The following is a 24950-nucleotide window of genomic DNA, read 5'->3' on the forward strand; positions in this document are numbered from 1 at the left end:
CTCACTGTGGAAATCATCATGGAATCTCTTTACTGTGTACTGCAGGAAAGGTTCTTGCATGGATTGACAATAACCATCTGAGACTACTACCAGAAAACATCCTTCCTGAATCCCAGAGTGGCTTCTGACCATCAAAAGGGATAATAGACATGATCTTCACTGTCAATTAAAGAAAAACATTGAGAGCAACACCAACCACTGCCTTCACTGACTTGACAACGCGGCAGCATGTGACGCCCTCTTCTCTGGAAGATCCTGAGCAAAGTTGGCTGTCCAGAGACATTCATGAAGATCCTGAGACTTTTCCATGACGACATGTTCTCCACAGTTCTGGTAAATAGCACAAAAACTGTCCAGTCAGTAAAGTATGCTGATGACAGCAGCGTGTCGCCCTTTACATTAGAAGGATTTCAGAAAATCTTTGAAATCTTCTACAGCAAGCTTGGTATTCACATCGACCTGAAGAAGACACAGGTCCTGTACCAAGCTCCACCCAACACAGTCAATCCAAAGCTTCTCGCTGTGAAACCGTACAGACAGGTCCTGGAGAATGTAACCCACTTTCCACACCTGGGCAGCCACGTGTCATCAAATGCCGACATTGATGCCAACACTGACTCAATTGTGCAGGAACTACCTTCACCCGGCTATGCTCAAGTGTTTTCAGCAACAGAGACCTTCAACACGAGATAAAACTCCTCCTTTACAAAGCTGTCATTATGTCAATCCTGTTGTACAAGCCTGAGAACTGGACCACCTACTGCCGCTACCTGAAGACCCTTGAGTAATTCCACTAAAGTTGCCTGAAGAGTATATTCCACATCAGGTGGGAAGACTATTGCAAAAACATCAGTGTCCTGGCCTAAGCCAAGCTACAAAGCATAAAGTGTGCCATCATCAAGAACCAGCTTCAATGGGTGGGTCACACCATTAGGATGGATGATGATCGCTGACTTCCCAAGCATATCTTCTACTTCCATCTGAATGAAGGAAAATGGTCCAGAGGAGGCCAGAAGAAATGCTACAAGGACCCCCTGAAGCTTCACCTCAAGAGCTGGTAAGGCCTACAAGAACACCTGAGGAAATGAGGAAGGAAGAAACAAAGAGGAAGAAAGAGAAGAAGGAGAGACCAAGATCTTGACTGGCAAAAGCTTTGTGTAGCAACCATGTGTATCGTCTGTAAGAAACTGTGCACATCAAGACTGGGCCATCCTGTACGGGAATTGATCAAGAGACCACTAAGGAATAGCCAGGATGACAATGAAACTGTAGGTAATGCACATATGTATGCAAAATATGTTACATATGTAATATATGGTATTTATGTCTGTATGTAATATATGTTACATATGTACTGTATGGTATATACAGTATGTAATATATGTATGCATGCATGCATGCATGCATGTACATCTGTAATGTATGTTACATATGTTTTGCAAATGTATGCTCTGTATGTCTGTAATATATGTTACATATGTACTGTATGGTATATATGTAATATATGTATACATGCATGCATGCATGTACATCTATAATGTATGTTACATACGAGGGTTGTCCGTAAAGTATAGGTCCTTTTTATTTTTTTCAAAAACTATATGGATTTCATTCATATGTTTTTACGTCAGACATGCTTGAACCCTCGTGTGCATGCGTGAGTTTTTCCACGCCTGTCGGTGACGTCATTCGCCTGTGAGCACTCCTTGTGGGAGGAGTCGTCCAGCCCCTCGTCGGAATTCCTTTGTCTGAGAAGTTGCTGAGAGACTGGCGCTTTGTTTGATCAAAATTTTTTCTAAACCTGTGAGACACATCGAAGTGGACATGGTTCGAAAAATTAAGCTGGTTTTCAGTGAAAATTTTAACAGCAGATGAGAGATTTTGAGGTGATTCTGTCGCTTTAAGGACTTTTCACGGTGCGAGATGTCGCTCAGCGCTCTCAGGCAGCGTCATCAGCCTGTTTCAAGCTTAAAACCTCCACATTTCAGGCTCTATTGATCCAGGACGTCGTGAGAGAACAGAGACGTTTCAGAAGAAGTCGGTTTCAGCATTTTATCCGGATATTCCACTGTTAAAGGAGATTGTTTTAATGAAAGACGTGCGGACGGGTCCGCGCGTCGGGACGCAGCCGACGCGGCGCGGCGGCACAGGAAAAACACCTCCGTGTTGATAACCATTTGTTAAAATCCAGTTGGCTTTTGATGGCTTTCAGTGGAGTGAGTATATGAGAAATTGTTTATCAGCTGGAGATGTTCCAACTTGTCCTTAAGGCTTCCAGCAGAGGTGTTTTTCCTGTGATGGAGCGTCGCGGCGGCTGCGAGCCGACGCTACAATCCGTCCGTACGTCTTTCATTAAAAAAATCTCCTTTAACAGTGGAATATCCGGATAAAATGCTGAAACCGACTTCTTCTGAAACTTCTCTGTTCTCTCACGACGTCCTGGATCAACAGAGCCTGAAATGTGGAGGTTTTAAGCTTGAAACAGGCTGATGGCGCCGCCTGAGAGCGCTGCGCGACGTCTCGCACCGTGAAAAGTCCTTAAAGCGACAGAATCACCTCAAAATCTCTCATCAGCTGTTAAAATTTTCACTGAAAACCAGCTTAATTTTTCGAACCATGTCCACTTCGATGTGTCTCACAGGTTTAGAAAAACTTTTGATCAAACAAAGCGCCAGTCTCTCAGCAACTTCTCAGACAAAGGAATTCCGACGAGGGGCTGGACGACTCCTCCCACAAGGAGTGCTCACAGGCGAATGACGTCACCGACAGGCGTGGAAAAACTCACGCATGCGCACGAGGGTTCAAGCATGTCTGACGTAAAAACATATGAATGAAATCCATATAGTTTTTGAAAAAAATAAAAAGGACCTATACTTTATTGACAGACCTCGTATGTCTGTAATATATGTTACATATGTACTGTATGGTATATATGTAATATATGTATGCATGCATGCATGTACATCTGCAGTGTATGTTACATATGTTTTGCAAGTTGTTTCTTGTGTTTGTTTGTTGGCTGTTTTGTATGTGTTCAAGGTTGGTTTTGTTTTTGTGATTTGTGCTTGGCTGTTTTATGTGTGTTTTGCCATTGTTGATTTTTTGTGTTTGGTGGCTGTTTTTGTGTGCTTTGTGGTTGTTTTTAAGTTGTGTTTTGTGTTTGTTGGTTTGTTTCTTGTGTGTGTTTGTTGGCTGTTTTGTATGTGTTCAAGGTTGGTTTTGTTTTTGTGATTTGTGCTTGTTGGCTGTTTTTTGTGTGTTTGTTTTTTGTTTATTAGCTGTTTTGTGTTTGTTTCTTGTTGGTTGCTTTGTTTTTGTGTATGTGCTGGCTGTTTGTGTGTTTTGTGTTGCTTTTATGTTTAATGGCGGGTTTGTGTTTTGTGTGAGCAGAACCTTTATGGAGCATTTGGAACCGTCCAAATGTATTGGTGATCACTGTAAAGATTTCAATCTCAACCAGACCACAGCCATGAAATTAAAACATCAACTTTGTAAAAGATTTTGCAGCTTGGCAAGCCAAACGTTTGTGTGTCCATCCAATGGATGGCGCTGTATGCATTCAGGTTCATTCAGGTCCATTCAGGTAAGGCGTTGGAGTTCCTGTACAGTGGCGGGTCCATGATGGACATGTGATTTCCTCAGCTCTCGACCACCTGGTGAGGCAGTGTGATGGAGGAGCCGTGTTTGTCTCGGCCCTTCAGGAAGTAGGTGAGCAGCTCCCCCTTGCCCTTCACAAAGATGGGACCCCGCCTCACAAATCGGAAGCCATACTCCTTCAGGATGTTATAGCACTCTTCCACGACCTGGAGGTGACAAACAGTTTCTCAACAGAAATAGCAAGTAAACAGCACTGTAAACATTTTCACATGTTTATCACATGAAATTATGGTGATTTTAAAACCTGAAAACACAACAGAAACACAAGGACAAACAACATCCAGTAAAAGAGGTGAGAATCTGACCTCTGGAATGGGGATATTTCACCAAAGGTACACAGTGGACTAAGCAGAGTTATCCTGGCTGAATATAACTGTGACTCAGTGTCATGAAAGATGTAGCAAAAAAGTTAATGTGGAGAAATATTCTTTGTAGCTAGCTTCCACTGCACCAGGCTAACATTAGGTCTGGTCCGGGAACAAACCACTGGTGCTGTATGTCACCATATCATCACAACACGAAGTCTTCCCGGCCCTGAATGGCAGCCATCCAGGCAGACAACTGGTCCATCTTCATCTCTCAAAAGCAACTACAGCTAGGGGAAAAGTGGGCGTGTCTGTGACCTTCTCCAGCCACTGGGTCCTGGACACTGAGGCACCTACATGCCCAGAGAAACGTGCCAAAATTTTGTAGTTGACACTCCCTCACAATGCAACTGATACACCTTGTCTGAATCTCGCCAAGTAATTGTTTGTGAGACACAAAATAAGGGCCCTTGAGCAGGGTCCTTAATCCCCAGGTTACTCCCGGTGTGTAGTGGGCACCTTGCATGGCAGCACCCTGACATCAGTGTGTGAGTGTGTTTGTGTGAATAGGTGAATGTAAGGCGTAATTGTAAAGCACTTTGAGTGTCTGATGCAGTTGGAAAATCAATCAATCAACATTTATTTATAAAGCGCTTTACAGCACCAACTGGTGTCCAAAGTGCTTAACATTAAAAACACAAATTCACAAAAATAAAACACATATAGAATAAAATTTTAAAACAACACATAAAAAAAAAAACAGAACATGTCACCTCCCCACTAAGTGTTAAAAGCCAGTTTAAATAAATGTCTTTAACTTAGATTTAAAAAATGCAAGGTCAGGAATAGTACGCAACTCAAGAGTTACCTCGTTCCACAGTCTGGGGCCAGCTACTGTGAAAGCATGATCACCCCAGCATTTATATCTTGACCTTGGAACATCTAAGTAAAGCTGGCCAGACGCCCTTAATGTCCTACTGTAGGTGCGCAAAGTTAAAATTTCAGACAAGTGGGGGCGCTATGGCGTACAGCGAGGAGTAGACGTGTCCTCCATTAGCTCCGAGAGAAATTGAGATTTATATAATTTATGTTGTACCTTTTTACTATATGACACTTTGTGTCTGCTTTTGACGTAGTTAGAAGACAGTTTATACCGATTATTTTGAGTTGGGCATTGCAAGATGTATAATCCTCGACCCAAACGGGATGTCCCAAAAGGAGGCCGCAAAAACCGCCTTCTCCTGATCCCAAAACACCGGATCCAGAGAGCAGTGCTGCTAGCACTTTGGATACTAGGATACAAGCTATGATGGACGCTCTCAGGAACGACATATTCTCTAAGATGGACACTGTGGCTGTTGGATTGCACTCGGAGATGTCGTCTGTTAGAGGGGAACTGAAAGCCTCAATTGAAACACTTCAGCAGTTAGTGGACTCTCATGAGACGGCGGTGCGAGACCTTGAGCAGGCTGCTAACGACCATAGCACCCGCATAAGCGAACTTGAGGCTAATGTTAGCGAGCTAACCGCTCAGGTGAATGGCTTGATTGATAAGTGCGAAGACTTGGAAAGTAGATCTTGAAGAAATAACATTCGTGTGGTTGGTGTACCAGAGGGAGCAGAGGGATCGCGTCCTACTGATTTTATTGCAGGTTTGCTACAGGATTTATTGGGGCTGGAGGAGAAACCGCTGCTTGACCGTGCTCACCGATCTCTGCGGGACAAACCAGAGGCTGGTATCCAGCCTCGGGCCTTCATCGTGCGGGTGCATTTTTTCCATGCTCGGAACACAATTCTACGACGAGCAGGCGAGCCTTCTCCGCTCCTTTATAAGGACTCAAGGATCTCTGTGTTCCCAGACTTTAGATCCTCGGTCGCCAAGAAGCGCTGTGCCTTTTCTGCTGTTCAGCGCACTCTGCGTACCCTCCCGGGAGTAAAATATGGGCTTCTATACACCGCCACACTTAAAATCACTATGCCTGATGGCACCTCGCGGCACTTTGAAGACCCCTCTTTGGCCAGGGACTTTGTTAATAAGAACTGTAAGTAGAGTGGGCATTGTGGGTGCCCGGATCAGTCTGTTTGCATTTTTGCATTGCTGTAAACAACATTCTGTGAATAACTTTACATCTGTTTTGTGTTCGGGCCCTATTATCTATAGTTGATTATTGCACATTTTTTGCACTCTACTATTATTACTTTTTGTTATTGGTTGTTAATGCTTGAACAGTATTATGAAAGCAATGTTGTTTTGGTTTCGTTTTCTTAGATAATTAGGTTAATTAATTTGCCTTAATTTGGATTTTGTGGTCTTTATAAATATAGGTACATTTGTTCAGTTAATCTTTTTTACACTCAATTTTCTCTCAAGTAGCACTACGTATTCCTTTTTTGTTTAGAGCTATTAAGGAGCGTTTTGTGTTTTCAGTTAGGCTTGGGCTTGTGTGCATCTCGTTTGGGGGGATGCTAACAATGGGATGGTGTGGGGGGATGGGGGGGCTTGTGTTCTATTTCTCTTGTCGTTGTTTGGGGCTTTTCAGATTTTATTATATTTGTTTTACAATTGTTTTACCAATTTATGCTGCTGTGGTGACGGTCTACTTGCCATTTATTTTGACATTTTCTTCTTTCTGCCCTATCTTTGTTGGATGGCCCAATCAAGTGTAAACCTAAGTACTGATGGAGGTGACCTCAAATTGGTGTCCTGGAACTGTAAAGGCCTGAACTCCCCTGTGAAGTGTACTAAGGTATTAAATCATCTTAGAAACTTCGGAGCACATATTATTTATCTGCAAGAGACACACTTAAAATTTACCCCTCATTCTCAAATTAAAAGTAGGTGGATTGGTCAGACATATTACTCATCATTTTATAGTAAGTCCAGGGGCGTTGCCATCTTATTTCATAAATCAATTCCTTTTGTTTGTTCTGAAGTGGTTTCCGACTCTAATGGTAGATATCTGATACGTAGTTACAGGCAGTTTATATGGCACCCAATTGATTTTAGTTAATAATGTGTATGCCCCAAATTGGGATGATGCTGAGTTTTTTTAAGAAACTTTTTTCCGCCCTTCCAGACATGTCCTCCCACTTACTCATCTTAGGTGGGGACTTTAACTGTTGGTTGAACCCAGATCTTGACCGTTCCTCTAGTAACGTGGCAGTTTTTTCAAAATCAGCTAAAGTTGTTAAAGACTTTATGGAGAATTTTTCAATTTCAGATCCTTGGCGATTCTTTAATCCTACAGGCAAGGCATTTTCCTTCTTCTCTTCTGTGCACTGCACATTTACTCGGATTGATTACTTCTTATTAGATAACAGATTTCTTCCATGTCTCACTCCTACCTCTTGCTCTTATGAACCAATGGTTATTTCAGACCATTCCCCGGCTGTACTTAACATTAGGTTTAAAGGTCTGGTTCGATCGCGTGGCCCCTGGCGTCTAAATACACGTTTACTATCAGATGAAAAATTTGTAGATAGGGTCTCCAGCCAAATTGATGTGTTTTTGAGTACCAACAGGACCCCTGATGTCTCTGCGTCGGTTCTATGGGAGACGCTGAAAGCTTACATTAGAGGTCAAATTATCTCTTACGTAAGTCACGATAGAAGGGTGAAGAGGGAGAGATTGGTTACCTTAACTAATCACATTGCCCATTTAGATTCTATATATGCCGCTTCTCCAACTCCAGATTTATACAAAGAACGTCTTATGGCTCAGTCAGAATTTAATACATTGGCTGTGGATCGTGCGGTTGAGTTGTTACTTAAGACTAGTAGTGTATACTTTGAACAGGGGGCTAAAGCAGGTAGAATGTTGGCACATCAATTACGGCAGACCATATCCTCTCATCAGATTCCCGAAATTGCCACATCTTTAGGCACCACAATAGACCTAGAAAGAATAAATGATGAATTTAGAGCCTATTATGCTTCATTATATATGTCAGAGATAAATGCTGGAAAGCAAGATTTTGAGCGCTTCTTTTCTCGTTTAGAAATCCCTCATGTCAACTTGGATATGGTAGATCAATTGGAAACCTCAATAACCGCTCTAGAACTTTCAGGTGCTCTTAAGGCGATGCAGTCTGGCAAATGTCCAGGGCCAGACGGCTTTCCCGTAGAGTTTTATAGGTGTTTTCAAGACAAGCTAGCCCCGGTTCTGATTGATATGTTTAATGAATCTTTTCTGACTGGTAAACTTCCTCCCACACTTAATCAGGCATCGATTTCTCTTATCTTGAAAATGGACAAGGACCCGCTTAGTTGCTCGTTGTACAGACCGATTAGTTTATTAAATGTGGATTTTAAAATTTTGTCTAAAATGCTTGCTCTTCGCTTAGAAACTGTTCTTCCAAGTATCATCTCACCTGATCAAACGGGGTTTGTTAAAAATAGGAACTCTTTTTTTAATTTGAGAAGGCTCTTTAATACTGTTTATAATCTCCCAACATCAGCCTTACCTCAAGCAATTATTTCTTTAGACGCGGAGAAGGCCTTTGACCGTGTTGAGTGGTCATATTTATTTTATACTTTGGGGAAATTTGGTTTTAAAGGAAAATTTTATTTCTTGGGTGAAGCTTTTATACTTCAGCCCTTCAGCTTCAGTTAGGACAAATAATAATAGGTCCTCCTACTTTCCTCTTTATCGTTCGACACGCCAAGGGTGCCCTTTAAGTCCTCTTTTACAGTATTCACCGTGGCAATTGAGCCTCTTTCCATTGCGCTTCGTGGTGACCTACACATTAAAGGCATTGTCAGTTGTGGGCGAGAACATAAAGTGTCTCTATATGCAGATGACCTTCTCTTATTTATTACTGACTTCTCCGTGTCAATCCCAGCTGCACTTTCTGTTCTACATTCATTTGGATCCATATCTGGTTATAGGTTGAATTTGGGTAAGAGTGAGCTTCTTCCTCTAAATAAGGCAGCTCATGAATACTCACTTCACACTTTACCATTTAAGGTTGCTCGGCACAAGTTAAAATATCTTGGGATTCAGGTTACTGCTAAATTCAAGGATCTTTTTCACGCTAATTTCACTGCTCTTCTGTCGCACGTACAAGACAGCTTTAATCGTTGGTCAGTGCTAAACTTGTCTCTAGCTGCCCGAATTAATATTATCAAGATGAATGGATTGATCCAGTGTAAAATTTTACATCAGACTCACTTGACTAAGACCAGGCTCTCTAAGATGTTTGACAATATTGACCCGACTTGTGACCGCTGTCATCAGGCAGCGGCAACACATATACATATGTTCTGGTCTTGCACTGTCCTGACAACTTATTGCCAAACATTTTTGACTCTGTGAGGTCACAGGGAAGATAATAGTGCCTGATGCTGTCATGGCACTTTTTGGTGTAACTTCAGTCACAATGTCATTGTCTTCAGAGCAGAAGACATTCATAGCCTTTGTTAGTTTACTAGCAAGGTGTTTGATACTTCTGAAATGGAAATCTCCTACACCTCCATCACACATTCACTGGATTAGGGATGTCCTTTACTTTGCCAAACTGGAAAAATTAGGCATTTGTTAAAGGGCTCCCAGGCTAAATTTTCAAAGACGTGGGACCCCTTTTTTGAATATGTTGGGAAGCTGGCTTTCCCAGATGATCCCAAATAGATTTACTGCTCCACGTTTTTGCTACGAATGGCGGGGCAGTAGTTTTTTGGACCGTCACCCACAGCTTGTAATTAATTAATTATTATTATTTATTTTTTATATACATATATATTTTCTTTTGTTATTATTATTATCATGTTTGTTCATTTTGCTGTTTCTGTGTGTTCATGTTTTGGTATTTCTGTAGGTGAAGGGGACTTGTGTGTGTTCTAACTTTTTTTGTTCAAAATTCAATAAAGAGATTGATGGAAAAAAAAATCAGACAAGTAGGGAGGTGCAAGGCCATAAATAACTTTAAAAACAAACATTAAAATTTTTAAATCAATTCTAAAACGAATGGAAAAGCGCCTTTGACCTTTGACCTCATGATTCCACAAGATCTTCACAGGCGCCTTTGGATCTCAAAGACTGAGGACTGAGAGACATGAATATCACTGCTGAGATAAGTGAATGTCTCCACAAGTTCACCAAATACACTTCTAATGGCTGAGTCCAGGAGGTCAGGGCCCGTATCCGCGAAGCAACTCAAAGCCCTCTCAAAGAGCTCCTAACTTAGCCTCAAATTTCCTGACAAGGAATCTTAGCCTTAAGCTGGGTTTACACTGTGCAAGTTTTGGCCCTTTTTGAGCCGATTTTTCACTTGTGCAAGAATTTTTTGAATCACGCCAAGTTTCAGCTTAATCGTGCGTCCTGCATCATGTAGTATACATGGAGTAACGAGCTGTGTTTAACCTCTCACGACCACCTCCCGATCGACATTCGTATGGTCAGATGAAAATCAAACCTGTTTGATATTCTGGTCGGCCGTCGTGAGGGTATCCCACTGCTGAAGCAGCGCTACAAGCGTCCACGAGCCGATTTACCCCAACCTCCCGCACTGCACATATGCAAACACTTTGGGAGAGCAGCTTCTGTTTCTTTTTCCCCCTTATTCTTCAACTCATGTAAAGTCTTGTGTTGTTTTTTTTTATAAAAATTTGATGTCTCCCATCAAGAGTTTTTGTAAAAATAACGTAAATAAAGTTTGAAAAGAAAAAAGAAAAAAAAAAGCTTCTGTTTATGTTTTGCTTCCGGAAACACGAGTCCGACGTGTGGTTTTTGAACATACAATGTGAGTAGTGAGATCGCATCAGAACATCGGGCCGTATAGTGTGAGAACATAAATCATGCGCTCTGAACTTTTACACCCTGCGGTTTTGTTGTACTGTTTGAGCTGGAGCCGAGTACAACGACTGAAAATTTCGTACATTGTCTGCCCAGCTTAAGAGTGAGCCAACAGGTGTTAGGGTTAGCAAGTCTGAGCAAGGAGGAGACATAAACTCCTGTCTTTGTGAGGGGGCGGGGTTGACCCCCGTTGCTAGGTATGACGCAGTCCTCTAATACCTGTGATTGGCTGTCACGGAAAGGGGAGGAGAAATAAAAAATCAAATGTGTTCTGCCCTCTTCACCATGAATGGACAGTAAAATCAAACGATCATATAAGCTGAACTGCATTGAGACGTGTAATCATGAGGATAACTTTGTTATGATGATGAAACTCAGCAAAATTAAATGAATTGTTACACAGCTTGAAAATGTTTGAACGTACCTCATTCACATGCCAAATATCTATATATTAAAAGTGTGCATGTGTGCGTGTGTGAGTTTATTTACTATATTCATTGTGAGTACATAATATAATTGTAAATACGTTAAAAATACATGTGCGACACACTTATTTCCATTTTGTTCCATTTAAAATCAAATGACAAAATAGATGCAACAATAAAAGAAAATAATATTAATAATACAGATAATACTACTACTAATAATAATAATAATAATATTAACAGTGTGTATATGAGAACATGAACTTAAACAATTTATAAATACATTAAGACAGTAAATTAACATAAAATAATTACATAGCTCAAGCCAGGAGCGTGTTACTGACTCATCCTACATACAGAGAATATCTCTGCTTCTTCTGTCTTTTCTGCCTTCTTCTCTGATTAAGACAGTCTTGGGCTTCCTAAAAGTCCTTCTCTTCTGCTACTCTTAGCAGTTTGGCACCTTAGGAGCTCTCTTAAGGCCTGAGGTACTTTGCGGACAACTTACATCTTACCAAGGGAAAAATTCTAAGAAATGTATAAGAATTCGAGTTGGGTTATGCCGCGTACCTACTACGCTGAGCTAATGCAGCCCTACTCCGAGTTTATGCAGCCCTGCGTGGCAATATGCTGCGGGATGCAAAGGAATGCAAAGGGGTCTGCGAAAAGCACGCAAAAATGAAACATGTTTAATTTTTTTGCGGACTGTCAGCATACAGCACGGACGCAGTGTTCCACGCAGGTCTACACAACACTCCACTACTGTACACCAAGTCTCCACAATTGTACACAACCTTACGCCAAGGTGAAAAATCCTTTTCGATTTTTTACCAGTACATACCTGCATTAATAGAGTTTATTCATCCCGCTGGACTTTGCTGGCAGTGAAGCTTCCAAACCACGGAAGAAGAAGAGATGGGCCGATCAAGCTTCCACATCCACTGACTCCTCATGGGGAGACTGCCGGTAAGGGGACATGTCACCGTCCACTTCTCACAGACGGACTGTGCGCGTGACCGCTGGCTGCAGCTCCGATTTGCTTTCACCTCAAGTTCTCTCACGAAAGTGGCATGTTAAATAAAGTCCATTAACTCCTGCTCATGGACCGATTGCCAGCAAGAGGACATGTCCATGTCCAGTATAACTCTTCACAGACCGATCACCAGCAAGAGGACATGCCCACGTCCACTCCCCATGGACGGATCGCGTGCTATCGCCGGCTGCAGCTCTGCAGCTTTCTTTCACCTCCAAGTTCTCTCAAGATTGTGGCACATTGGGAGTCACTTGATGCAGCTGAGCTGAGAAGACGCTCAAGAGAAAACTCGGCTTAACTTATAAATAATGCTCTCTCCACTCTTAACTTCTCCTATTTGATGGAATATGGACTTAAGACCTCAAAGTAAGACTCAAAGTTCGATTATTGATCACATTTCTTCTCGGGAAGCTGCAACGGCTGAAGTTCGCTCCAAGTGCAACATGGTGGCTGAAAACCAACATGAAGTGGACGGAGGGTATGCAATATTAAAAGAAATAAAACGTGGTAATGAAGCACTTTCCAGGAACCTCGAAGCTAAAACTGCCAAAATCAACCAGTCTATTTCACGGCTGAGGATGATGATAGCTAGGATGTGCTCACGCATTACAGAGGTAGAGGAATGGATTACCACGGCTGAAGACAAGCTAACTGAAGTGGACTCCAGTGTCCTCCGCCTGATAAAAGAGAAGAACTTTCTCATGGATAAAGTTGACCAACTGGAGAATCAAGGCCGACAAAATAATGTTTGCATCGTTAACCTGCAGCAGGACAGAGAGGGTGGTGATCCTGTGCAATTTTTTACAGAATGGATCCCCTCTGTGCTGGGAAGAGAACACTTCTCCCAGCCGCTGATTATTGAACTGATTATTGAATGAGCGCACTGATCCCCGACTTTCAGCTCTCCAAAAGAAAAATGGCCGAGACCCATCCTCATCCGCCTGCTCAAGTGCCAAGACCAGTATAAAATTCTCTGACTAGCTGCTAAGATAACCAGAGAAAAAGGTGGACCAATCACCCACAAAGGAAACGGCAATGTTTTTTCTAGACCTGAGCACACCCCTGGTGCAGTGAACAAAAGAATACAACCACGTCAAGAAGAAGCTGCATGCCAAAAAACTCTAGTTCAGCCTTCTTCATCCAGCAAATCTGAGAGTTACCCTACCAAACGGGATTTTAAAGACACCTGAAGCAGCAGCATCTTTCCTTCGAGATCATCAGGGTGATGGACCCTGAATCTTGTCGTGACAACAGGTACAGCACTGCAGCTCCACGAGTACCGAGAGGAGAGTGACTTCTTTTTACAGTAGTGTTCAGAATAATAGTAGTACTATGTGACTAAAAAGATTAATCCAGGTTTTGAGTATATTTCTTATTGTTACATGGGAAACAAGGTACCAGTAAATTCAGTAGATTCTCACAAATCCAACAAGACCAAGCATTCATGATATGTACACTCTTAAGGCTATGAAATTGGGCTATTAGTAAAAAAAAAAGTAGAAAAGGGGGTGTTCACAATAATAGTAGCATCTGCTGTTGACGCTACAAACTCAAAACTATTATGTTCAAACTGCTTTTTTAGCAATCCTGTGAATCACTAAACTAGTATTTAATTGTATAACCACAGTTTTTCATGATTTCTTCATATCTGCGAGGCATTAATTTTGTTGGTTTGGAACCAAGATTTTGCTCGACTACTAGTGTGCTTGGGGTCATTGTCTTGTTGAAACACCCATTTCAAGGGCATGTCCTCTTCACCATAAGGCAACATGACCTCTTCAAGTATTCTGACATATCCAAACTGATCCATGATACCTGGTATGCAATACGAGGTCTATTAGACAATAAACCAACCCTTTTATTTTTTTTTTAACTATATGGATTTGAATGACGTGCGATTCCACCAATCATGCTTGAACCCTCGTGCGCATGCGTGAGTTTTTTCACATGTGTCAGTGACGTCATTTCCCTGTGGGCAGGCCTTGAGTGAGATGTGGTCCAGCCCTCTCGGCTGAATTCCTTTGTTTCACACGCTGCTCGAGACGGCGCGCGTTGCTTTATCAACATTTTTTCTGTACCTGTGAGGAATATCCGAGTGGACACTAGGGTTTGTAAGAGTAGAATGGGAGGCAGAGCCTTCAGCTTTCAGGCTCCTCTCCTGTGGAACCAGCTCCCAATTCAGATCAGGGAGACAGACACCCTCTCTACTTTTAAGATTAGGCTTAAAACTTTCCTTTTTGCTAAAGCTTATAGTTAGGGCTGGATCAGGTGACCCTGAACCATCCCTTAGTTATGCTGCTATAGACGTAGACTGCTGGGGGGTTCCCATGATGCACTGTTTCTTTCTCTTTTTGCTCTGTATGCACCACTCTGCATTTAATCATTAGTGATCGATCTCTGCTCCCCTCCACAGCATGTCTTTTTCCTGGTTCTCTCCCTCAGCCCCAACCAGTCCCAGCAGAAGACTGCCCCTCCCTGAGCCTGGTTCTGTTGGAGGTTTCTTCCTGTTAAAAGGGAGTTTTTCCTTCCCACTGTAGCCAAGTGCTTGCTCACAGGGGGTCGTTTTGACCGTTGGAGTTTTACATAATTATTGTATGGCCTTGTCTTACAATATAAAGCGCCTTGGGGCAACTGTTTGTTGTGATTTGGCGCTATATAAAAAAATTGATTGATTGATTGATTGACACTATTCGAGAAATTAAGCTGGTTTTCGGTGAAAAGTTTAACGGCTGATGAGAGATTATGGGGTGTTTCTGTCGCTGTAAGGACTTCCCACAGAGCGGGATGTCGTGCAGCGTTTCCAGGCGCCGTCGTCGGCCTGTTTCGACCTGAAAACATCCTAATTTAAGGCTTAATTCACCCAGGACGTCGTGAGAGAACAGAGAAGATTCAGAAGAGGCCGGCATGAGGACTTTATGCAGACATTCCACTGTTTAAGGACATTTTGTAATGAAAGACGTGCGCGCAAATTCGCCGAGTCGTTTCCGTGATGACTCGGCGAATCTGTGTGCGCCGCGACAGGAAAAACACCTCCGTGTTGAAAACCATTTGTAAAATTCAGGCGGCTTTTGATGGCTTTCAACAAGTGAGTAACTGAGAAATTGTTTAATAGCTTGGGCATGTTTCAACTTGTCCGTTAAGGTTTCCAACGGAGGTGTTTTTCCTGTCGCGACCCCCCGCGGTCGGGTCCAGCCCGACATGCGACTCTGCCCGCATGTTCTTTCATTACAAAATGTCCGTTAACAATGGAATGTCCGAATAAACTCCTCATGCCGATTTCTTCTGAAAGTTCTCTGTTCTCTGACGACTTCCTGGGTCAACAGAGCCTGAAATGTGGAAGTTTTCAACTTGAAACGGCAAGATGCTGCCGCCTCGAAGCGCAGATCGCCGTCAGGCGCCGTGGGCCGTCCTTACGGCGACACTACCAGACCAAATCTCTCATCAGCCGTTAAAATTTTTACCGAAAACCAGCTGAATTTATCGAATGGTGTCCACTCAGTTGCGCCTTACAGTTTTGAAAAAATTTTGATAAAAAAGCAGCAGTCTCTGAGCCATTCCTAAACAATGAAAAAAACGACGAGAGGGTGGGCGACTCCTCACTCAAAGACTGCCCACAGGCGAATGATGTAACCGACAGGCGTGAAAAAACTCTCGCATGCCCACGAGGGTTCAAGCATGTCTGATGTAATCACACGTGATTCAAATCCATATGGTTTTTGAAAAAAATAATAAGGTCGGATACTTGCCTAATAGACCTCGTATATAGGCCCAACAGCATAGTAGGAGAAACATGCCCAAATCATGATGCTTGCACCACCATGCTTCACTGTCTTCACTGTGATCTGTGGCTTGAATTCAGAGTTTGGGGGTCATCTCACAAACTGTCTGTGGCCCTTGGACCCAAAAAGAACAATTTTACTCTCATCAGTCCACAAAATATTCCTCCATTTCTCTTTAGGCCAGTTGATGTGTTCTTTGGCAAATTGTAACCTCTTCTGCACGTCATGCAAATAAATTAGCTTCACACAGGCGTCTTCTAATTGTCACAGCACTTACAGGTAACTCCAGGCTGTCTTTGATCATCCTGGAGCTGATCAATGGGTGAGTCTTTGCCATTCTGGTTATTCTTCTATCCATTTTGATGGTGGTTTTCCATTTTCTTCCACGCATCTCTGGTTTTTCTGTCCATTTTAAAGCATTGGAGATCATTGTAGATGAACAGCCTATAATTTGTTGCACCTGCGTATAAGTTTTCCCCTCTCCAATCAACTTTTTAATAAAACTATGCTGTTCTTCTGAACAATGTCTTGAACGTCCCATTTTCCTCAGGCTTTCAGAGAGAAAAGCATGTTCAACAGGTGCTGGCTTCATCCTTAAATAGGGGACACCTGATTCACACCTGTTTGTTCCACAAAACTGACAAACTCACTGACTGAATGCCACACTACTATTATTGTGAACACCCCCTTTTTTACTTTTTTTACTAATAGCCCAATTTCATAGCCTTAAGAGTGTGCATATCATGAATGCTGGGTCTTGTTGGATTTGTGAGAATCTACTGAATCTACTGGTACCTTGTTTCCCATGTAACAATAAGTAATATACTCAAAACCTGGATTAATCTTTTTAGTCACATAGCACTACTATTATTCTGAACACTACTGTACATGAATGTTCTAAATGCGCAACACGATTTAATTCAATTAAAAATACTGCACAGATTACATTATTCCAAAACAAAACTGCATAAAATATTCCCTGAAGTCTCTCCTCTGTACGAGAAATGCGAGTCCATGGAGGCTACCCTATCACATAGTTGCGCACTCTGCCCCAAACTTCAAAACTAATGGCATGAAATATTTGATTTCTTTTCACAGATTTTGGGGATTCGACTAGACCCAGATCTTATTTTAATAATTCTTGGAACTTCTGAGGGGCTAAGGAAGTTAAATGTTGCACAACAGCACCTCCGACTTATGGCCTTATGACTGCAAAAAATATTGAACTACTAAACTGGAAAAAAGAATGAGGTGCCCTCCTTCAAACAATAGGTTGACAAACATCTCACATCTGGAAAGGATTAGATTTATTCTGAAGGACAAAATGAAGGACTTTGATAAGATCTGTCAGCCACTGGTCTCTCATTTTGAGGGGGAGTAAGACTGAATTGAATGCACTCCTTTGTGGGGGGGGGGGGATCTTTTTTATTTTTATTTATTTTCTCCCTTCTGCCATTTTTGTTTTGTGTTCCTTGTTGATGCAGGTTTCTGTTATTAGTTATTTTTGTCATGGATGACTTTTTCTTCCTTTCTGTTGAATAAGAAAGGAAACATAACTGTCGGGTGTTAATTTCTCTGTTGTGTGACTAGTTTCCCAATAAACATATTTGAAAGATTTAGGAAGTCAAAGGAGTGTGTGTGTTTCACTCGCTAAAACTGGAGTTGTGTCAGGAAGTGCATCCGGTATAAAACTATAAAACTTGCACTTGCTAAATCCCAGTGTAGACCTGTACTGGGTGACCCTGAACAAGAACAATAAGGGCAGCCAGAAGATGAACAACATTTGGGTTTAATGTCAGTTACTGGAAGTGGACAGCATACTAAGGTTACACATCATGCATGCAGCAGCGGTTAGCACAATACCTGGATGTTTCCCATCACCCCAGTGGATTCCATGCGACTGGCCACATTCACAGTGTTGCCCCAGATGTCGTAGTGAGGTTTACGGGCTCCAATCACGCCTGCCAGCACTCCACCTTTATTGAGACCTGGTGCATTGGTGACAGCGCAACATATAAGACACAAACCACACACCAAGCAGTCAAGACAACTGCCAAACCTACCTGCAGCCATGAGTCTATAACATCTTGAAAGTTTATAGCAGATAATTTCATCAATTCTTTCCAAAAATAATTGATAAGCCTTCAATGGTCATGAGAGGAAATTCTTTGGTCTTATCCAGTGGGTCCTCTGACTGTGTGTATAGTCCAACTATTATGTCCAGCAACTTTTTGGGGATCCTGCAAATTTTCAGGATGTCCCAGAGAACTGCCTGGTTAACGTTTTGCAAAAATCAACACAGGTTGCAAAGAAGCACTGCCGATACATCCGCTTGTGTTAAAGGCTAAGGCTGTCTGCACTCTTGTCTGAGGTTTTACACTCTAAAAAACACTTAATTAAAAAAGGCCACACTTGTTCCACTCTAATGAATTTAAATGCAAGATTTTTGATTTAACATTTATCTTGACATACTAAACCAACAGTTCTATTTTGGTCTCATCTGACCACATAACTTTCTCCCATGACTCCTCTGGATCATCTAAATGGTCATGGGCAAACTTAAGACGGGCCTGGATGTGTGCTGATTTAAGCAGGGGAACCTTCTGTGCCATGCATGATTTTAACCCATGACGTCTTAGTGTATAACCCACAGTAACTTTGGAAACAGTGGTGCCAGCTCTCTTGAGGTCACTGACCAGCTCCTCCTATGCAGTTCTGGGCTGATTCCTCACCTTTCTTAGGATCATTGATATGCCACAAGGTTGGATCTTGCATGGAGCCCCAGTCTGAGGGAGATTGACAGTCATGTTTAGCTTCTTCCATTTTCTAATAATTGCTCCAACAGTTGATCTTTTTTCACCAAGCTGCTTGGCAACTGCCCTGTAGCCCTTTCCAGCCTTGTGGAGGTCTACAATTTTGTCTCTGGTGTCTTTGGACAGCTTTTTGGTCTTAGCCATGTTAGTAGTTGAAGTCTTACTGATTGTGTGGGGTGGACAGGTGTCTTTATGCAGCTAACGACCTCAAATAAGTGCTTTTAATTTGGAATAATAAGTGGAGTGGAGGTGGACTTTTTAGAGGTGGACTAACAGGTCTTTGAGGGCCAGAATTTCTGCTGACTGGCAGGTGTTGAAATACTTATTTGCAGCAGTAACATGCAAATAAATTATTCAAAAATCATACATTGTGATTTCCGTATTTTTTTTTTTTTGGATTATGTCTCTCACAGTGGACATGCACTGTCCACTGTCCAATGGATTTCAACAAATACATCTGACAAATGGTTCTGATAAGGTAATACAAAACTAACATTGTCCTGAGACTTTTTGAATAATATGACAACTCCAAATATGCCTTCATCACCAAACAGCAAGGATTTGTGTATATTACAAACTATTCTCCAACACAAACAAATGGAACTGGAAACGTTTAATTACATGGAGTGCAGTATACTTGATCAGCCTGAGATAGACCCTGATAATAATTGTCTTTCTACCTTGGTTGGTGACTGTAACTATTTTACACAAGATCAATTTAACAATATAAATTCTGAGGGGAAAATGTCCATAATACACTTTAACAGTAGAAGTATGTATAACAATTTCAGCTCTATTAAAGGGTTTTGCTTAAATTTAATTTTCCTTTTAGTGTTATTGCAATTACAGAAATCTGTAATGGGAAAAGGAAAAATATTACTGTAAGTTGTGTGTATCGATCACCTGGCTCAAATATTGAAACTTTCACTGCCAATTATGGAAGAAAGGTTTTCTTCTTTTAGCCAAAAACTGTTAGTCATTTGCGGTGATTTCAATATTGACTTGCTGAATCCTACCAAACTGAAAGCAATAGATGATTTTTCTGATACAATGTACAGTTTGTCCCTTTTCCCTACAATAACCAAACCAAGCAGGATAACCTCACACAGTGCTACATTAATAGATAATATTTTTACCAATATTATGGGTGTTCCAGCAACAAGTGGTTTAATAATATGTGACATCACAGATCACTTTCCCGTGTTTACTCTGTGTGACTGTGAATTAAAGAAAAGTTATGAGGAAAGGAAAATTACTTACAAACAAATAAGAACTGATGAAACCATTAATGCTTTTATCAACAGTTTGAAAGAACAGGATTGGAGCTCAGTCATTTCTGAAACAGATGTTGATACAGCATATGACAATTTCTTGCATACGTTTGTTTCCCTGTATAATAATTATTGTCCAGTTAAAGAATATTGTATAAAGAAAAAATCTATAAATAGTCCTTGGCTTACAAAAGGCATATTGAATGCATGTAAAAAAAAAGAAGCAATATCTGTACAAAATGTTTATTAAGCTTAGAACTAAAGTTGCGGAACAAAGATATAAAATTTACAAAAATAAATTAACTGATATAATTAGAACTGCTAAACAGCTGTATTTTAAACAAAAACTATTGATAATAAATCAAACATAAAGAAAACATGGGACATATTGAATGATATTATTAAACAGGGATCAACAAAATCAGAATATCCCAATCATTTTTGATAACATCAGTGGTGACAATCACTGCATGATCAATATAGTTAACAAATTTAACAAGTTCTTTGTGAATGTTGGTCCAGAGTTGTCTGCTGAGATTCCAGACCAACCCAAAAGTCAATTTAATGCAACAATGATTAAGAATACTCACTCAATGTTTCTCTCCTCAACCAATGAACAAGAAATCAAAAGGATAGTTCTCAATTGTACAAGCAAATATTCCACTGATTATCATGGCATTGATATGTCACTTGTTAAGTGCGTTGTCAATTATATTGTAACTCCTTTCACCCATGTTTGCAACTTGTCATTCCAGTCCGGTTGTTTCCCAAGTAAAATGAAAATAGCAAAAGTATTACCATTATTCAAAAGTGGGAATAAGCACAGTTTCACCAATTACAGACCAATCTCATTGCTGCCTCAGTTCTCAAACATTATGGAAAAATTATTCTCTGCTAGACTTGTAAGCTTCATCAACAAACATCAATTAATAAATGAAAGCCAGTATGGCTTTAGGTCAAATAAAACCACCTCTATGGCAATAGTTGACACAGTAGAAAGCATAACAAATGCACTGGATCAAAATAAGCTTGCTGTTGGTATCTTTATCGATTTTAAAAAGCGTTTGACACAATCAATCACTCTATTTTAATAAGCAAATTAGAGAATTACGGGATCAGAGGATTAGCTGGGAACTGGATCAGAAACTACCTGACTGGAAGAGTACAGTTTGTGAAGATGGGTGACTATTCATCTGAACTTCTTAGCATTACCTTTGGTGTCCCCCAGGGGTCAGTATTAGGTCCAATCCTGTTCAATCTGTACATAAATGATATATTTAATGTATCACAGTCATTAAAATTAATTCTCTTTGCTGATGACACCAATATTTTTATAGTAGCTCAGATTACAATGAGCTTATGGATACGGTGAATGTGGAAATGAATAAACTAAAAAATGGATGGATACAAACAAATTAATTTTAAATCTAAACAAAACAAAAGTAATGACTTTTGGTAATCACAAAAGCAATCCATACTTTCAAGTTATTATTAATGGTGTACAAATTGAAAATGTATTTGAGAATAAATTCCTAGGTGTAATTATGGATAGTAAATTATCGTGGAAAGTTCACATCAGTCATATAAAAAACAAAATTGCCAAGAGCCTCTCAATTATAAATAAAGTTAAACAATATCTTGATCATGACGCACTGCATATGTTATACTGTTCCTTGGTGCTCCCCTACCTTACATACTGTGCTGAAGTATGAGGTACCAATTTCAAATGCTCATTAAATCTGTTATTTTTACTGCAAAAAAGGGCAGTGCGAATCATTCACAAAGTTAGCTACTTAGAACATACTCATGATCTCTTTATTCAGTCCAAGTTATTAAAATTGTATGACCTTGTAAAATATAATACACTCATCTTTAAAGCTTTTAATAATCAACTACTGAACAACTTGCAAAAATGTTTTGCTCTTAAAGAGAACATTCATAATTTGAGAGGCTATGGAGATTTTGTTCTGCCTAATGTTAGAACTATTCGAAAAAGTTTTTGTGTGACAGTTTGTGGGGTGAAATTGTGGAATACTCTGGATTTACAGCAGAGGCTCTGCCGAAACATTCACAAATTCAAGTCCTCATATAAAAATGCGGTTTGGTCTGTATACAGAGAGACTGGAATTTAATGTACTGTTTTTTATCAGTGTTGTGCTATACCTTACAATTCCTTATAATTGTTGGTACGTGTTTTCCTCTACCTGTGCATTTCTTACCAATGCTGCTGTGTACTATGTCATGTTGTTACCATTTTGGTATTTTTGTCCTCACCATTGCTGGTATCTACCTCTTTGCTGTTAACAATAATCTTGAATATGTATAAATTGCTGTTTTATGTTTTGTTTTTTAATTTTTGTTTTCAGTTGATCTGACAAGGAAGTCATTGTGATTATTTTTTTTTGTGTGTGTTAAAATGAATAATGGAGGTGGGATTTAATAAGTTTTCTTCTTCCCACTCTTTTTCGAGCTAAATGATAAATTAATTGCATATGTACTGGATATATATATATATATATATATATATATATATATTATTTTTCTTTTGTATTAACCTGCTCGAAATGAATAAACAAAGAAAGAAAGAAAGAAAAGAAAGAAAGATTATGTCTCTCACAGTGGACATGCACCTAAGATGAAAATTTCAGACCCCTCCATGATTTCTAAGTGAGAAATCGCAGGGTGTTCAAATACTTATTTTTCTTCACTGTACCTCAGCTGTAAAGCACCTTCAGAAATTCAGCTAATTTTAAGTTTGAGTAACTTTATGCTTGCATCAGTCTTGGTTGGGGCGATGCACCTCCTCCAAGTTTTATTTGTTTAACACTGAAGTTATAATTGTAACTGCTAACAACCACTGCAAAGTATGTAAAGCTAAAACATTATAAATATGTGTTCTGCTGGCCAGGTCTAGTTTAGTGTTTTACCTGGTTTCAGCCACGTTTCATGTACTTTTTCATCCCTCGTTTACCCTTTTTACTTCTATTTTTCTTTTTCTTTTGCCATTTCATTTCATCTTCCTTTTTGTTTTCTTTTTGTAACCTGCTTTATGAGGGGCTATACACTGATCAAAATTCACCCACTCAAGGCCATTATACTGCTTTTTTTACCCTTATGGCACCACCTAGCTCCAGCACTTTAGGTTCCATGCGGCTCATCAGTTGGAACATCAGAGGAATTCAACATCTGATTAAATGTAGTCATGTGTTTGCCCACTTATGATCTCTTGATCCACAAATACTTTTCCTGCAAGAAACCCACCTTCGCACCAACGAGCAGGCAAAACTCAGAAAAATTTGGATCAGTCAGATTTTTTGCTCAAAATATGGTGACACATCTAGGGGTACAGGTATTCTGGTGCATAAGGGAGTCCACTTTGTCCCAGCATCGATAATTGTGGATTAGAACGGCAGATATATTATTGTATCCAGTAAACTCTTTGGTTCTCAAATTATTTTAGCTAATGTTTATGGACCCAATTGGACAACCCACAATTTTTTGCTGATTTTATTGCAAAGTTGCCTGATCTGCACATACATCATTTGATATTAGGCGGTGACTTTAACTGTGTGCTGCACCCTGACCTAGACAGATCCAGAAGTGAGCCTAATAGTACAACATCTAAAGCTGCTAAGGTTCTCCACCCATTTATGGAATCATATAAACTCACAGACCCATGGAGAAAATTAAATCCTACAACTAAACGGTAGTCTTTTTTCTCGCCAGTTCATCGTTCGTACTCTGGAGCAATGACTGTCTCCAATATGCCACCGACTGTCAGTATCACAGTATTATTGTTTTGGACCATGTACAACTGGATTTGTCCCTTCCAAATAGTGTTGCACCCAGATGTACCTGGCAGTTTGATCCATTGTTGCTGTATATTTATCCATTTATGAATAGTCAGATTGACACTTTTGTAGAAATAAACCAGACCCTGGGTATGTCTTATATAACAATGTGGGAATCCCTCAAGGCTTACTTAAGGGGTCAAATTATTTCCTACTCATCTTTAAAAAAAAAAAAAGAAACATACGCAACGTATTTTAGAACTATCCAAACAGATATAAGACATTGACACAGAGCTCTCCTCTGACTACAGTCCTAAACTATATAAAGACATTATTATTGCAGACTGAATTCAATAATTTATCAATTAGAGACACTGAACAGCTTTCGTTTAAGTCCAAGCAAACATGCTATGAACCCAGTGAAAAACCAAGCAGACTGCTTTCTCCATTTTCTTCCGCTTTATCCGGAGTCGGGTCGCGGGGGCAGCAGCTCAAGCAAAGCCGCCCAGACCTCCCGATCCACACACACCTCCCCCGCTCCTCCGGGGGAACCCCAAGGTGTTCCCAAGCCAGCCGAGAGATGTAGTCCCTCCAGCGTGTCCTGGGTCTTCCCCGGGGCCTCCTCCCAATGGGACATGCCCGGAACACCTCTCCAGCAAGGCATCCAGGGGGCATCCGGAAAAGATGCCCGAGCCACCTCAACTGACTCCTTTCGATGTGGAGGAGCAGCAGCTCGACTCCAAGCTCCTCCCGAGTGACCGAGCTCCTCACCCTATCTCTAAGTGAGCGCCCAGCCACCCTGCAGAGGAAACTCATCTCAGCCACTTGTACTCACGATCTCGTTCTTTTGGTCATGAGCCAAATCTCATGACCATAGGTGAGGATTGGAATGTAGATCGATCAGTAAATCGAGAGGTTTGCCCCCCTACTCAGCTCTCTCTTCACCACGACGGTCCGATACAGCGACTGCATCACTGCAGACGCTGCACCGATCCATCTATCGATCTCACGCTCCATCCGTCCCTCACTCGTGAACAAGACCCTGAGATACTTAAACTCCTCCACTTGAGGCAAGGACACTCCACC

At 40.8% G+C, this 24950-nt stretch overlaps 1 protein-coding gene across 1 annotated transcript in view; it reads right to left on the reverse strand.

Moving 5' to 3' along the window:
- Positions 1-3391: 3391 nt before the first annotated feature.
- Positions 3392-24950, reverse strand: part of adcy3a (adenylate cyclase 3a) — a 359639-nt gene continuing 338080 nt past the window's right edge. Inside the window, exons 19-20 of the mRNA XM_034173754.1 lie at positions 17853-17977; positions 3392-3803 (exon numbers count right to left, since the gene is read on the reverse strand). Of these exons, the coding sequence (XP_034029645.1) occupies positions 3639-3803; positions 17853-17977 (290 nt within the window). The 3' untranslated portion in view covers positions 3392-3638. The remainder of the gene's footprint in view (positions 3804-17852; positions 17978-24950) is intronic.

Source organism: Thalassophryne amazonica, chromosome 7 (genome assembly GCF_902500255.1).
Source record: "Thalassophryne amazonica chromosome 7, fThaAma1.1, whole genome shotgun sequence".
Classification (NCBI taxonomy): domain Eukaryota; kingdom Metazoa; phylum Chordata; class Actinopteri; order Batrachoidiformes; family Batrachoididae; genus Thalassophryne; species Thalassophryne amazonica.